The sequence below is a fragment of the Colossoma macropomum genome, unplaced genomic scaffold (genome assembly GCF_904425465.1).
Source record: "Colossoma macropomum unplaced genomic scaffold, Colossoma_macropomum, whole genome shotgun sequence".
Lineage (NCBI taxonomy): Eukaryota > Metazoa > Chordata > Actinopteri > Characiformes > Serrasalmidae > Colossoma > Colossoma macropomum.
This window is the reverse complement of record NW_023494790.1, coordinates 10,922,577-10,938,614: the sequence shown is the minus strand read 5'-3', so window position 1 is coordinate 10,938,614 and position 16,038 is coordinate 10,922,577. Positions and strand designations below refer to the sequence as shown.

The following is a 16,038-nucleotide window of genomic DNA, read 5'->3' as shown; positions in this document are numbered from 1 at the left end:
AAGTGGGTTAATTTGGATAGTATTGTACTAAGTATACAAACAAATACCCAAACAAACAAATACCCAAACTAACAAACACACAAACAAACAAGCACACAAACAAATGCCCAAACTAACAAACACACAGACAAACATACAAACAAACAAATAAACACACAAACAAACAAATACCCAAACACACAAACAAACAAATAAATGAATGAATGAATGAATGAATGAATGTCCTACAATGAGCAGCGCAGTTCAGTGCAGAGCGCGGTGTTTTTGTCGCCCTCTGGCGGTGCGGAACCGTTGCGACTGAACTCCAGCGCTGCTGAGTGGTCATGTGATTTCTGGGAAAAGGAGGGAGTTTCTCGCAGGACTGAGGGGCTGGCAGACGCTGTAGGCGACCAGGAGCACACCGCTTTCGGACTACGGTCAGATTCGTTTTGGAGGGAGAAGAAGAATCGCAACCGGAGAAAAGGTAAAAACGAAACTTGAATATCCGCCGCCGAACTCGGACACGCTTATCAGTGCGATAGTTAGGTTATATTTACAGACAGTCGAACCAGTTCATTAAAAAACACATAAAATACATCTAAACAGTCCACAGTTTAGCTGTGACATATGAACTGTGTGATTATATTACGGGGGTTTTTTCACAGGTTGTGATTCTATCACTGTTAACAGTCCTGGTGCTGTTTTACTGCTGAAACAGCGCTTTTTAGACTAGGAAGTGCTGTTCACACCGAGGTAATGGGTAGGAGTTCATTTTTTCAGTTTTAACGATATATTAAACGATTCCACACACACACACACACACACACACACACACACACACACACACACACACACACACACTGTTCTGGCTGGGACGCGTTTCTGAACTCTAAATGAACAGTCCTATTGTCCTGTTTAAGCTCTATGCTGTGTTCGCGATGGGGGTCACGCCAAAATCTCTTGCATCTGCAGTTCATCACCTCGGTCACCAGAGGGCGCTTCATTAAAAAAATACGTTATTTTCTGGGTCCACATAAATCCAGATTTCCACATTTTCTATATAATTAAATCGTTAGGATGTAAACAAAGTCATTCAGAGCGGTTTGAGGACAAATAGAAAAACTAAGACAGACTTATTACTAGTAATAATATTAGTATTATTAGAAAATCTACAAATGTTAATTATAAGTTCTTCTTAGATTATTAGCTTTATCCATTGAAAACAATCTGAAACTGACATAGACAGATGAACAGGGTGAGAGGAAGGAAAGCATTCAAATGCTGGATGTGTCATAGTAAACTTGTCTTAATAATACACTGAAATGTAGCCAAGTGGTTTGTTTTTCTTAATAAAGCAGCTAAACTCTGACCTTCTACATGAGCAAGACATTTAAAGCACTTAAATAAATCGACATCAGTGTAGTTCAGCACAGAGTGGAAACAAAACCTACAGTATTTATCACATTAAGTGATGGAAAATGTGAGAAAAGTACTTTCAGTTTCAGAGTGTAACTGTGTTTAAAGGTGCAGTGTGTGAGATCTTTCAACATTTTGTCAGCACATTTGCATAAACACACATAAACTCACAAGAAAATCGGCAGCAATTAGTGTCTTCCGATTGTTCGTCCCTCCTACCACCAGTCTAACGGCCGCCGTAAACAAAGCAGTCATACCTTTATGCAAATTATATGGAAATTCTGCACACCATCGCTAAATTGTTATTGCAAAGCAAAACTAATAAAGTGCAGATTGGGATCAGTTCAGAAACATAACTATGCGTAATATCTTTGATTGAGTTCCGTCGTATGTTTCCTGATAACATCTTTAGCGGTTCAAGGCCAGTGCAAGAGTAGAGGTCTATAGTTCTGTTTCCCGTACTAGACACCACAGCACCACGACTGGTGGGATAGTTTGTAGACTGCGATGCACAGTTCCTTATCTCATTTCAAGAACAATCACCCAGCAGCACCGCCATACAAGCACACCACAGACGTCACAGAGACACAGATATATATACCTGGGTGTAAGAATAGATTCTTAAGAACTGCATTCTGCATTAAAATACGTTGCTTTGAGTGACTCTGTACCTTAATTCTGTTTATTTTATGAAAATAAATGTTGAAACATTCCATTCGTTGCTACCAAAACGACCATGTTTCAGTCCAGACTGTTTCGGTAATGACAGTTTTAACTCATTTTGAGCAGAACTCAAAAACGGTAGCCAGTACATGACTAGCAAACACGGCTTTGAAGAGCTGTACACACATAAAATCATAGTGTTTTTCATTAAAACACAAAATCTTTTTCTTAACTGCAGAAAATCTGTTTCTGTAATGACAATTTTTAACGTTACACACTGATTTTTAGACTTTGGGACACGTTTACTTCAAAACGATGGGGTCTAACTGCTCACCATGTGGCCACGAGGGACAGGGATGCAGTCTCACTTCCTGATCTAAAGTGGACGGGTGTGGCTAAAATAAGCCACAGGCTAAAACTCTGAAACTCTGTTTCGGTGGTGACGAAAATGTGGAGCAGTTTTTTCTGAAAGTTTGAAAGTCAAAATAGAAATTAAAAAAAGAAAAAAGTAAATAAAAAAAAAATTATTATTTTCCCAAGTACAAATTTAAAGGTTAGGGTTTCAGACAGACCCCTCCCAATAGAAAGTACCCTTTATTTACCGTTTATTTTTTATTTTTTTATTTTTTACAGTGTTGGCTAATTCAGTAGAGGGATCCATGTAACACTACTGAGCTACTTCCTGAAAAGACACTTTTTTTGCATTGCAGTGCTTTATTTTTAGAAAATCCGGAACCAGACATTGAGGAACAGCAGCTCACCATAGCAACCGATGGTGTAACAATAGCTTTTCATTTAAAGGGGAACTCCACAAATATATCACAATTTCTGCATCATTAAGTCATTACGATGTAAAAAAGTCCTTCAGAGTGGTTTGATTTGAGATGCTGTGATCTAGAAAAACAGGATTGTTCACAGTGGTGGTGATAGGAACCAGATGTCTGGATTAAAAGCTCCCTCACAGAATGTATTTACATGTAATATAATACCTGATGCCTGAGGCAGTTTCGCGATAGAGGTATTCAGAGATGTTTTCAAATCCATTGTTTTTCCATTAAATATACTTTTTTACTTGTTTTCTCTGCTCCCTTTAATTATCACAGCCACAAGTTATACATTATGGTCCGTCAGTGTCAGTGATTGTTAATATGTTTTCTTTCAGATGGCGTCGGTTAAAATCCGCTCTACACGGCGGCTGCGCTCATGGCTGGTTGAGCAGGTCAGTCAGTGTGTGTGTGATCCAGCGGTGCGATGTGTTGTTTAAGAGGTCATTCATTTATGATTATCAAATGCGCTTAATGAGTGATGTTTGGATGCTCTTTGTTTTATTGGCTGCTTCCAAACTCCAGCATTAGTATTGCTAGCAAAGTCCAAATAGCATGATAATGTTAGCCCATCAGGCTAAAGACCTGATTGACCCTCAGCAGGGTCAGTACACACCAGCTCACCTAGTTTCCAGTCATAACTTGGACTTCAATAAAAACAAAATCAAGCAAAAACTTTAAACATTAAAAGCTGTACTTCAGATAATTTTTCAGTTATGAATTTTGAAAGTTTGTCCTCCTAAATTGCTTATTAGATATTGAGTTTAATTGTTTACAGAATGTCTGAGCTGACCCAAGGTAATAACTGGGTATAAAAACAAAACTACAAATAATATTTCATTGTAAATGAACCACACAACATGTATTATTATTGAAGGATGTACTTTTTTATTTCCAATATTTAATACGCTATGACTTCTTCATGGTTTAAGTTTTTGAACATGAGCTATTTGACTAAGAAGCATAGTATGAAGACATAATAATAGTGGTAGTAATATACAGGATATATGTTATATGTTAAAGATTTTGTGTGTAATAGGCCCTTAATAACCAAAAAATATTAGCTTATATTACCAAAAAGGATATGCATTTTCTGGAGCATTATAAATGTGTTTTTCTTTTTACGATTTACTTTTACCATTTGTTTACATTGTGTTTCTTGGATATGTTTCCTAGGCCTCAAGTTTAAAACATTATTACACCAATAAGGAGTAATAACACTGTATTTTTAATATGTTAGTCCAGCATATTCAAGCAAAAGATTGATAGAAATATGATTTTAGAAATATGGATAAAAAATAAATAAAAAATAAAAATATATATATATATATATATATATATATATGTAATATTATATATATATATATATATAATATATATATATATATTTTTTTTTATGGTCCGTAAAACTGTCAGTGATTGTTAATATGTTTTCTTTAAAATATATATATATATATATATATATATATATATATATATATTTTATGGGAAAAAAGCAGTGTCTGATTACGTTCAAACTTTCTGAAAAAAAATAACTTGTTGGAGGCATTTATTCATATGAAACCAGTCGATATAAAGTGATATATTGTTCCCAGATTGTTATTATGTCAGCTCAGTTCAGTCATTCTGTAAGCGTTTAAGTTCAGTATTTAAGGTGCAGTTCATAACCTGATGGAGCAAACTTAAGAAAAATCATAACTAACATAACTAATTGGAGCACAGCTTTGAATTTTGGCATGTTAATGTGAATGAAATAGAAGGTTCTGCTTCATGCTGGAAATGTCTTTGTGTGCTGTAGCATTAACATTACCCTTCACTAACCTTCACTGGAACGAAGAGGCCTGAAAAACAACCCCAGACCATCATGCTGCCTCCACCATACTTCACTGTTGGCACTGTGTATTCTGGTATATGGCAAACCCATATTTATCCATCAGGCTGCCAGATAGTGAAGCGCTTAATCCCAATACCAATTCTAGCAACCCTAGGACTGTAGTGAGTGATGAAACGGAGTATAGGTGATTTTTATTGCCGTGGTCTGCTGCTTCATGGCTGAGCTGTTGTTGCTAGATGCTTCAATTACACAACAATAGCACTTACAGTTGATCTAGCAGGACAGAAATTTCATGAACTGTCTTGTGGCAAAGATGCCATCCTGTGACAGTGCCATGTTTAAAGTCAATGAGCTCTTCAGTACGACCCATTCTACTGCCAGTATTTGCCTATAGAGGTTGCATGGCTATGTGCTTGATTTTATACACTTGTCAGCAATGGGTATGACTGAAACACCTGAACTCAATAACATGGATAGGTGTCCACATACTTTCGGCTTTATGGTATGTTACAATATTAGTAAATAACTGAAAATAAGTAGCGCTTACTAAAACATTACTAAACTGGCTAAAGTTGTTAGTAATTTTAAAAAAAGAACTGTTTGTTGGGAGCTCACCCCGATGTGTTTACAGTCACTGCAGTGTTTACTGGTGAAGCCTGAGGCTAAACGTAATTAAACCATGAATCATAGATGTAAACATGCATGAGGGTTTTGAAAAGCCTGCAGGGTTGAATGTGTTGAACATGTGCAGGCAGGCTGTGCATTGCATTTACATCAGAAAAACATCTTTAATTAAGTCCATGTAATAATTGCTGGGAAAGTGTGAATATCTCAAAATAAAAATCATATCAGCAACAGTGATTTGTGGACCTTGGATGCACGAGCCATTAGGAAATCGGCAGCTTTTTGCTCGTAGTTGAAAACAATAAAATATGCATGTTTTTGCATCTGAGTAATATTAAAGGGCTCATATCACTGTAACCTGAATTTAATTCAAGAATTTGATGTAGTATGTAAACATTGTTTCAAAACACGTTTACTCCCACTCCAGAAAGTGCATATATGGAGACTAAACTGCAAAAACAGTCTATTTTGAATGTATTGTTTTTATGATGTCACAGAACAGCCTGTGTAATTCTAAGGGACAACGAGTGGCTGGACATTGGTCATATAAAAATAATGACCTCTGCACATAAAACTGCACAAACGTTATAAGTGCACCTCAGGGAAAAATACAAGAAAAATGGTAAAATAATGTATTTTAATGCCGCTGTGTGTGTACAGGTGAGCAGCGGGAAATATAACGGCCTCATGTGGGACAATGCAGAAAAGACCATGTTCCGTATCCCATGGAAACACGCTGGGAAGCAGGATTTCCGCACTGACGAGGATGCCGCCATCTTTAAGGTTTCTTCTTCCTTTTGCTTTTTGCTTTATGTTTCACAACCTGCACGAATGTTTATGGCTCCTAATTCCACTCCGAACATGTGATTGCTTTTGTTATCGTAGAGTGAATTTGTGATACGCCCCTGTTCAAAAGTGTGGAATCACTGCTTTCTGTGATGCAAACATTTGTTGCAGATAATTGTATAAAGTTATTATGAGCTATTGTGTCTGGCTTCAGGACCAACAGCTTGTGTCTAATAGAGTGGACAGTAAGTGGGCACACACTAACACACCACCACCACGTCAGTGATACTGCAGTGCTGAGAATGATCCACCACCTAAGTAATACCAGCTCTGTGGTGGTCCTGTGGGGGTCCTGACCACTGAAGAACAGGGTGCAAAGGGGCTAACAAAGTATGCAGATGGGCAACAGTCTGTAACTGTAGAACTACAAGTGCACCAATATGGTCAGTGGAGCTGATAAAATGGACAATGAGTGCAGAAACAAGAATGATCACCTTTACTAAATGTGTATATTTTGACATGTAGTTTATAAAACTGCATAAGTAATTGTACATATGACAACATATATATGCCAAGTGATTCCAAACTGTTGAATAGTTGTGTAATTCTCTCTTTGTTTTTTTTTTTAATGATTTATTTTAAATATTGTGACTCTTCTGTCCAGGCATGGGCTGAGTTTAAAGGGAAGCTTTCGAAGCCTGGTCAGGCTGACCCTGCCTCCTGGAAGACACGCCTGCGCTGCGCTTTAAACAAAAGCCCAGAGTTCAGAGAGGTCACAGAAAGGTCACAGCTGGACATCTCCGAACCATATAAAGTTTATGAGCTCGTTCCGCTGTCAGAGCAAGGTAAATTTCAATTCTGTCACTTTTGGACATGTTTGTTCACTTTCATGATACACAATATATATCACAGTATTTTGTTTTTCTGAGGTTTGTCAACAAGTTTGGAAGGACAAATTAAAACAACAGCGCCACAAAAAACACCTTTAAAAGTTCCGAGTACAACATCAAACTACTGATAAAATAAATAAAATAAGATAACGACATAACAGGCCATCATCTCAGCAGCTACTTGTTACTACTAACCAAAGTCTTTTTATGATACATGCTACATTCATTGTTCCAAATGTGCTGACGATAGTGACCCATGATATGTTCAGAAAAGCACCCAGTGAGGTAATTTATTATACTAATGATAGCTTATCATAGCATACCAGCCCTATGAGTGACTCACCACATTATCTTGTGTAATAAACCAGCAAATGGCTGTAATTATTCAGCACTAAAGGAGAACAGTGTGTACTTAAATGAGGCCAAAACACGCCCTGAAAAACAAACAAGTCATATTAAGACGTGTCTTTGAAGTTCATCACTGTTTGGTTGCTACTGTTTACATTGCTTTAAAGTTCCATGGCAGATGGAACAACAGAAGAGTCACTTAACCTATAGTAACCTATAGAGAAAGTTAAGAATGTTGTTTTTTCTCCTGTAAAGTGACTTTTTTTTTTAGCGACGCTATACAGTTCATACATAGTCTACATACTGCAGGTATATTGGTATATTAACAATACCAAGTCAAGTAGCAAGTCCTGTGCAAAAGTTTGGGCATCCCTGCTCAAATTACATAAGTACACATCATCTACAGAGAACAGCCTTCCGCACATTTTAATGCACAATTACTGTTTATTTGCTGATTTTAACAGATTGGGTAAAAAAATGATTTGTCATGTTTTATTTGTTTTATTTTATTTGTTTATTTGTTTGTTCCACTTAGCATAACAACGCTTCACACACTTTTAAATGTGAAGCACCTCATGGAATATACCCTTAGTCTACTGGTCGACTAGTTTACAGTTTAAATGATTGATATTAGTCCATCGTAAAAGAGCGTCTCCGTTATTTAGAAAAATTCTCGTTGATACTGCAGTGTACAGTGGGCCTCTTTAAGCCCAGTCCAGACTTTTGGACTTAAAGGGGCATAGGTGGGCCTACAGTCCACACGTTTTTCTGTTCTTTATTGCATTATGTTAAAAAGAAATCTTATAAAGCTCGATTGATTGTTAAAAGAGAGATAAACATTTCTTTTTGAGATATAATCACTAAGAACTAAAAAAATCCATGTATATTTAGATTGAAGTGTTTTTATTTTCCATCTTGGAAAATAAATAATGAATAAATGAATCAATAACTTCAGCTAATCGTCTGGGCTTATTTAAGTTTATACCCAACAAACTATATTTAATGTACTTATTTACACTCTTTTGGGTCTAAACCATATGGTGTCAACAGTACACGTGTATAGCAATGTTTTGAAATGTACGCAGGAGTGGCTGACGTGAAGAAAGAAAGTGGAGAGAAAGCTGTGAGGAGAAGCAAAAGGAGACAAAGGAGTGATACAGAGAGCAGTGAAGAAATTCTGCCAAAAATGATCAAGGAGGAGGAGACTGCCGCACAGCAAATTAGCTTGGTAAGATTTAATATTAGCGTGGTGAGATTTAAAATTGGTCTGGTAAGATTTAAACTGGTATGGTGAGATTTAACACCAGTGGAAACAGATGTTCTGAAAAGCCTTGTATTAGTGACAGTTGATCACTTAAGTCTATATCATGAAGAGTCAACGTGTAAACAAAAGCTTAAAAAATGGATTTGACTCTGTAGTTCACTATATATGTTCATGTTAGCCAAATCTCTAAAAATCTGAATGTTAAAGGGGCACTCTGGCCAAAATTAGGGGCTGTTTGGGCTGGCACAAATAATTTGAATAGCTCAGTATTTGTTGTGTTGATATTTTATTCTTGATTTAGTATTTGTAAACTAAAAAAAAAATAAAAATGACCAAAATGAAGATATCAAATCTCGCTGGTTAAGTAGCTATTCATATTTATTGTAGAACATTATTTCATATTTTCTTGTTACTCCTGTTAAGAGTATATTTTATGGCGTTTCAATCTATACTGTGTAGAAAACATAACCATGACGATGATGTGGCAAGTTGTACAACTGTGCATTTTTAAAAAAGATGGTTCTTCAAGGGTTCTTTAGTAAAGACAGTCATTCTGTATAGATACTGATCTCAATTAGTCTCAAGGGGTTTTACAGGGTTATCATATAACAGCAGACACATTAATCTGCAGGTCAGGATTACTTAATGTATTTTATTTTATTCTATCTGTGTGATCTGTTGTGTGGCTATGAATTACAGACAACCTTTGATTTTACGATTTCTAGGAAATGAATGGCAGCATAGGAAACGAGATCACTCTTCATTTAGAGGAGCTGACAGAACCCATGATCGTCCCAAAGAGTGCCAACAGTGAGTGGGCTTTTTATCATGAACATCAACTTCAGTTTACTCCTATCTTTATTGTTCAATGTACAGCTTACAGTACATAACATAGCGCAAGCTGGTATTAATAGCTACTGAAGATGAGCCGTTTACACTGAACATATGAAAGAAATAAAACCTTTCAGAGAGGTCAATTATTCAAATATTGGCACCCCTGCATGTAGTACTTAGTGCTTCCTTCCTCAGCTAATGGCACCGAGTCTTCTCCTATAATAGTCCTATAATAGGATGAGGAGAACACATATAAAGATCTGTTTGTGTCCATTCTTCCATCTAAAATCCATCCGAGTCCTTTAAAGTGGTCCTCACTGTGTGCAATCTTCTCGTCTGGAGACAGGTTTACACTGGGATTAAAGGTAAGAGGACTGGAATGGACATTTAAAAGCTTGATTCCAACCATCTGACCTAAGATGAGCGTCCAGGCATAGGCAGACAGATCTTGATCCAAAACCTCCTGTTTTTTTTACAATGTCATAAATCCTAGTGAGACAGAAAATGGTTCCACCACCATACTTCACCAACACCTCCAACATTTTAGCAGAACACATGTGCTGCTCTTTGGTAAAGGGATGGTGCACAAAGTACTATGATGGGATGCCAAAAAGTATTTTATGTTAATTTGTTGTTTCTGAGAAATGGCACAACAAGAAAACTATGTACTTGTGCCAAAGTGCTGAGTATAGAAGATGGTTTATAAACAACCAAGTGAAGTTTGTTCAGAAATATTGTTCACATTGTCCACACAACCAAGGTTGCCGCTGATTTTGGATTATTATGTATGTAGCCCTGCATTCATCTGCGTTCATGTGCAATCTTTAGAATTACATAGTCTGATGACATGGGGGTGACGTGTTGTTGGTATAACTGTTTCTTTTCAGTGGTGAATGATTGTTAAAGCTATACTGTTTCTTTTCAGTGCTTAATGAGATCCAATTAAACGTAACGATTGAAACAGCCCCTGTCCCTGGAGATAAAGGTATTTCATCATTGCCTCATTATCAAGGGTGTGACGATGTACGTTTACATTTATGGAATTAAGCAGACGCTTTTATTTTATTTACATTTAATACAACCCCATTTCCAAAAAAGTTGGAACGCTGTGCAAAAAAAACAAAACAAAAAAAATGCAATGATGTGCAAATCATTTAAACCCTATATTTAATTGAAAATAGTACAAAGACAACATATCAAATGATGAAACTGAGAAATGTTATCCTTTATTGAAAGATATTTGCCCATTTTGAGTTCCAAAAAAGTTGGGACGAGAGCAAAAAAAGGTTGGTAAAGTTGTGTAATGCTAAAAAAAGCACCTGGTGGTTGACTGGCAACAGGTCAGTAATGTGATTGGGTATAAAAAAGCACATCCCAGAGAGGCTGAGTCTTTCAGAAGTAAAGATGAGGAGGGGTTCACCACTGAAAGACTGCATGATCAAATAATGCAACAATGCAAGAATAACATTTTTCAACATAAAACAGCAAAGAACTTTTACTTTTCATCATCTACGGTACATAATGACATTAAAAGATTCAGAGAATCTGGGGAAATCTCTGTATACAAGAACCAGGCTGAAAACCAGTTTTGGCTGGCCGTGATCTTTGGGCCCTCAGGCGGCAATGCATTAAAAACAGACATGATTCTGTAGAGGAAATCACAGCATGGGCTCAAACACTTCTGAAAACCACTGTCTGTGAAAACAGTTCATTACTGCATCCTCAAATGCAAGTTAAAACTCTAAAACGCAAAGAAGAAATCATATATAAAGAGGATCCAGAAATGCTGCCACCTTCTCTGGGCCTGAGCTCATTAAAATGGACTGAGGTGAAGTGGAAAAGTGTCCTGTGGTCCGACGAATCAACATTTCAAATTCTTTTTGGAAATCATGCAGACTGTGTCCTCTGGGCTAAAGACCACTCAGCTTGTCATCAATGCACAGTTAAAAAGCCAGCATTCATGAGGGTATAGGGGTGCATTAGTGCACATGGCATGGTTGACATGCACACCTGTGAAGGCACCATTAATGCTGAATGATATATACATGTTTTGGCAACATATGCTGCCGCCCAGATGATGTCTTTTTCAGGGAAGGCCTTGATTATTTCAGCAAGACAATGATAAACCACATTCTGCATGTATTACAACAGCATTACTCTGTATTAAAAGAGTCCGGGTGCTAAACTGACCTGCCTACAGTTCAGACCTGTCACCCACTGATAACTGTTGAGCAGCTGAAATCCTTTATCAAACAAGAATGGGAAAACATTTTGCTTTCAAAACTACAGCAGTGTCTCCTCAGTTCCCAAACGCTTACAGAGTGTTGCTAAAAGAAGAGGTGATGAAACACAGTGGTACACATGACCCCGTCCCAACTTTTTTGGAACATGTTGTTGGCATCAAATTCAAAACGGGCATAGATTTTTCAGAAAAAACAATTAAATTTCTCAGTTTCAACATTTGATATGTTGTCTTTGTAGTATTTTGCTTTAAAAATGATTTGCATATCATTGCATCCTATTTTTATTTACATTTTACACAGTGTCCCAACTTTTTTGGAAATGGGGTTGTACATATAGTCATATGAGAAAGAGTAATTGTGCATTAACAAATCATGTAGTTCAACTAGGGGTGCCCAAACTTTTGTATATGGGTGCATAATGTTGATTGTTACATCCTTATTACTTTTAATTAACAATTAAAATGATGAATAATTAAGTGATGAGTAACAGTTATTAACAGTGCTTCTGTGTATTTTTTCCTCAGTTTCTCCCTCCTTTTCGGTCAGTGTGTATTATCTTGGAGAGGAGGTGTTGCGGCGGGACGTTGTGGGTGAGGATGTCAGGATTGCCTTTGTTCCCCCCTCCCCTTCGCCTCCTACTCTGAACGGCTGCAGTTTCCCCCGGATACCGCTGCCACCGCCCCCCACACACTGTGACTCCGCCCAAAGCCGGGCAATCTCCGCTCTGTTGCAGTACTTGGAGAAGGGAGTAGTTCTTACGTGCAGTGGGCGGGGCATTTACGCCAAGCGTTTCTGCCTGGGACGAGTGTTCTGGTTGGGGCCACAGAGGGCGGGGCCGAACAAATTGGAGAGAAGCCAAGAGCCCACTATGATCTTCAGCAAAGAACACTTCAAACAGGGTACAAACATAAACACATGTAGAGCCCAACAAACAAACAATTTCATTGACAAATTTCCTTGTTGGACAGGATTTAGTAAATTAGCCTAATTGTCTTCTGTTTGTATAGGATGTTTGTGTGAATTATAAAAGACTTTCCTACTATTTGCTATCATAGTAAAGCATCTATTAATGCCTTATTAAAAAATGACTAGACACTAAGGTCATGTATCCTTTTTCTAAAGTGTTAAAAAATTCTTTTTTTGGATTTTAGAGTTGGATAATTTCCGAGCTGGAGGGAATCTGCCTCAGAGTGAAATTACAATGTGTTTTGGAGAGGAATTTTCTGAAGGAGATGACCTAGCTGAGAAACACATCATCATTAAGGTACAGAATGACCACTGCCAGTGTTATCCACAAGAAAGCCCACATTTTCCTATAACATACAGAAAATGTCATATTCAAAACAGCTGCAAAACTGATAAGAATAACACTAAGGGGGTCCTCAGTGAGAAGAACTAAATTTAGCTTCATGTTGAGCCACAGTACTGAAAAAATATTGATTAAAGTAGTAAACCTAATTCTAAACAGTTGTGAGAAATAAAGTTCTTGTCTTTCGTGAGTTATTTGCACTTTACACTATGCTTCTAAAAACCTTGTTCTGTTTAGAACTGTTCTAAATTGGTTTGAAATGTATTAAACTGGACGGTTAAACTGATGCGATGAGATCTTCATTTAAGTCATTTAACTTAACAATAAATAAAGAAAACCTAATAACCTAACTAATAACACAAATAATTACATAGTTTTTCGTTCATTTATTGAACATAGTAATCTCATGTTTTTGCTGGCAAAAGCACATGAACCTCTGCTTTCAAGAACTGGTGTGACCCACTTGAGCAGCAATGACTTCAACCAAAAGATTCCTCAAATTATGGCAAAATGTCCTGGTCCTATAGCAGCAAAACTGCCCCAGATCATGATACTGCCACCACCATGTTTCATAGCCGGGATCTCAGTAATCTTCTGGCTCATCCAGGTGGTCTTTAGGAAACTTCAAAAAGGCAAAAATGTTCTTCCTGGAGAGAACTGACTTTCACCATGCTGACATTCCATACATACTATCCTTGTTCAGTGTTTGCTTGATGGTGGAGTCATAGACAGTGACATTAGCCAATGTACGAGAGGCCTGCAGGTCCCTAGATGTTATCCTGGGGTTCTTTGTGATCTCCCAAAATATTCTATACCTCCTGGAGCCATTTTCATTAAATGATCACTCCAGGGAAGGGTAACAATGATGTTCATTTTCCTCCATGTGCACACTGTCTGCCTGACAGTGGACTGGATAACTTCAAACTCTTTAGAAATAGTTTTGGAGCCTCTTCCATCCTAATGAGTGTTGCCAGATAATGAGGCATTGCATGCACTAACAGATGTGTGTGGTAAAGACCAGATTTTGATGGTGAAGACTTTATGTTTGTTAAATACGGTAGGGTCAGCCACATTCACACCTGATAGTCATCCAACTGATCGAACCACCTGACCCTGATTATCACCTATACCAAACTGATAATTCTAGAGGTTCACAAACTTTTGCCAAGACATTTAATGTTAAATCACTTTGTTCAATAAATGGATGAAAAACTATATAATTGTTTGTGTTGTTTATTATTGTACTCTTTATCTATTGTTGTGACATAAATGAAGATCTGATCATATCTTTGATTTCAACTTTGAAGCAGCACTGTACAACTAAAACCAGTGATGTCCATTAAATACATTAAATCCAGAGCATCAGAGACAGTCAGCAGATGAATGCTTATAAGAAATTGTCACTTATAAAACTGCTACTGAACTATTTTTATACTTGGTCCTGAAACACATTTTGATTATACTCATTAATCTCTCTTGCTCTCTCTCTTCTCCCTTTAGATTTCTCTTCCATGGGCTGACAAACTGATCGAGGAAGCCCAGTCCTTCCGGAATTCTCTGAGCATCCTGCAGAGCTTGGCTCAGCAGAACCCATCCGGAGAGGTCACACTCAACCTTGTGTCATTACCAGAACAACCAGTGAATTCGTAATAGCTTTAATGTTACAAATAGTCTTTTTTATCATTCGGTCAAGGTCCATTTGTGAAATGTAAAAATATGTAGAAAATAATCTCCTGAACATGCACTACAGTAGCAGTTCAGTCTCCTTTACGGTTCAGTCACACCCAGTATTACACTTGAATTAGACACTTTATTTGTACATCTGTTGTCTTGTGTTGTGATTTTGGTTTTAAAACACTAATAAATAAATAAATACACCCACTGAGGGATTGAAAGTTTTGCCACAACACACATATACAATTTATCCTTAAATCCTGATTGCCTAACATAAGGCTGACTCTTATGTTAAAAGTAAAACTAGAGCGCTGCAACAGGTATGACTGTAACTCAGCTATAACTTGGCTATTATGCTAATTTAGACTGAAAGTTAATTCTGCCTTTGTGCATTCATTCATGACATGGCATGCATGAGAATATAGCATGAGAAACAGTCCTTTATAATTAAGAAATGAATGGAATTATCAGACGAATCTACTAACTGCCAACACTTCATTCACGATAACTTCACTGGCGTTCAGCAGGAACAGACCCGGTTCAAGGGGAGTCTGGCCACTTCCTGTTTCTCCTGTTATATCAAAAACATAACTGCAAAACACCAGAGGGAACCCACAAGTGAGTCCTCAGTAAATGGTGGTGAAACGGTTAAAAATAGTTTAAATTGTTTTGGAGCATTTGTACAGGACCTTCGTTTAATTTTGAAAAGCAGAAGGATGTATTTCGCTAAAAAAGCAAAGAAAACTTACCTGTATATTTCCTTTATTCTACAGCAAACAGTGGTAGGATGTAGTAGGAACAGCAGTAGGATGTTAGCATTACTGCTACTGATTGCTGCTACTGAGTGCTGACTGGTTGGTGACCTGATCAGCTCATTGGCTGAGTGAAGCAGGTCACTGAGGTCATGAATGTACGAAGCGCTGTTATAAAGCCCTATAACTGAAGTTCAAAAGTGCTCAAAAATCTAACAACAGTGTTAAAATGTTTTATGCTCTTCTGTGTTCAATAAATTACTGTCTTTTTCTATATAAAAATGTTTAAGCATTCACAAACTGTGAAATGAACATTAAGAAGCGCCTAAATTAGTGTACATGTTATGTAGTTAAAGTTCCTCCCCTAAGGGGAGGTATGGGTCACCTCCTTGTATTTTAGTTTACAACTTCAGGTTGTAAGAAGGTTGTTAGAGAAGACTCTCTAGCCAGCAGCCCTCAGGTAATTTGAGTCCAAGACCCCTGGCCTTTACCCTTTGTTATAATAAAGCAAATAAAATTATATTTAGCAGTAATATTGGCATTTTCATTGAGTTACAGTCTGCTGTGGAATGACTGGTATGCTGATTATAGATTGGCA

General features: G+C 37.3%; 1 protein-coding gene across 1 annotated transcript; it reads left to right on the top strand.

Annotated features, from left to right (window-relative positions):
* Positions 1 to 338: 338 nt before the first annotated feature.
* Positions 339 to 14,891, top strand: irf9 (interferon regulatory factor 9). The gene is made up of 10 exons (XM_036572104.1): positions 339 to 463; positions 3,221 to 3,277; positions 6,001 to 6,123; positions 6,791 to 6,971; positions 8,450 to 8,592; positions 9,354 to 9,438; positions 10,388 to 10,447; positions 12,230 to 12,604; positions 12,857 to 12,969; positions 14,515 to 14,891. The coding sequence occupies exons 2-10, from the start codon at positions 3,221 to 3,223 to the stop codon at positions 14,662 to 14,664; spliced, it is 1,287 nt and encodes a 428-aa protein (XP_036427997.1). The 5' UTR covers positions 339 to 463; the 3' UTR covers positions 14,665 to 14,891.
* Positions 14,892 to 16,038: the final 1,147 nt, after the last annotated feature.

Coding starts and splice junctions, on each gene's coding strand:
- irf9 (XM_036572104.1), top strand. CDS start 3,221: ATGGCGTCGGTTAAAATCCGCTCTACACGGCGGCTGCGCTCATGGCTG. Junction 6,972..8,449: donor CGTTCCGCTGTCAGAGCAAG/GTAAATTTCAAT, acceptor AAATGTACGCAG/GAGTGGCTGACGTGAAGAAA. Junction 8,593..9,353: donor CCGCACAGCAAATTAGCTTG/GTAAGATTTAAT, acceptor TACGATTTCTAG/GAAATGAATGGCAGCATAGG.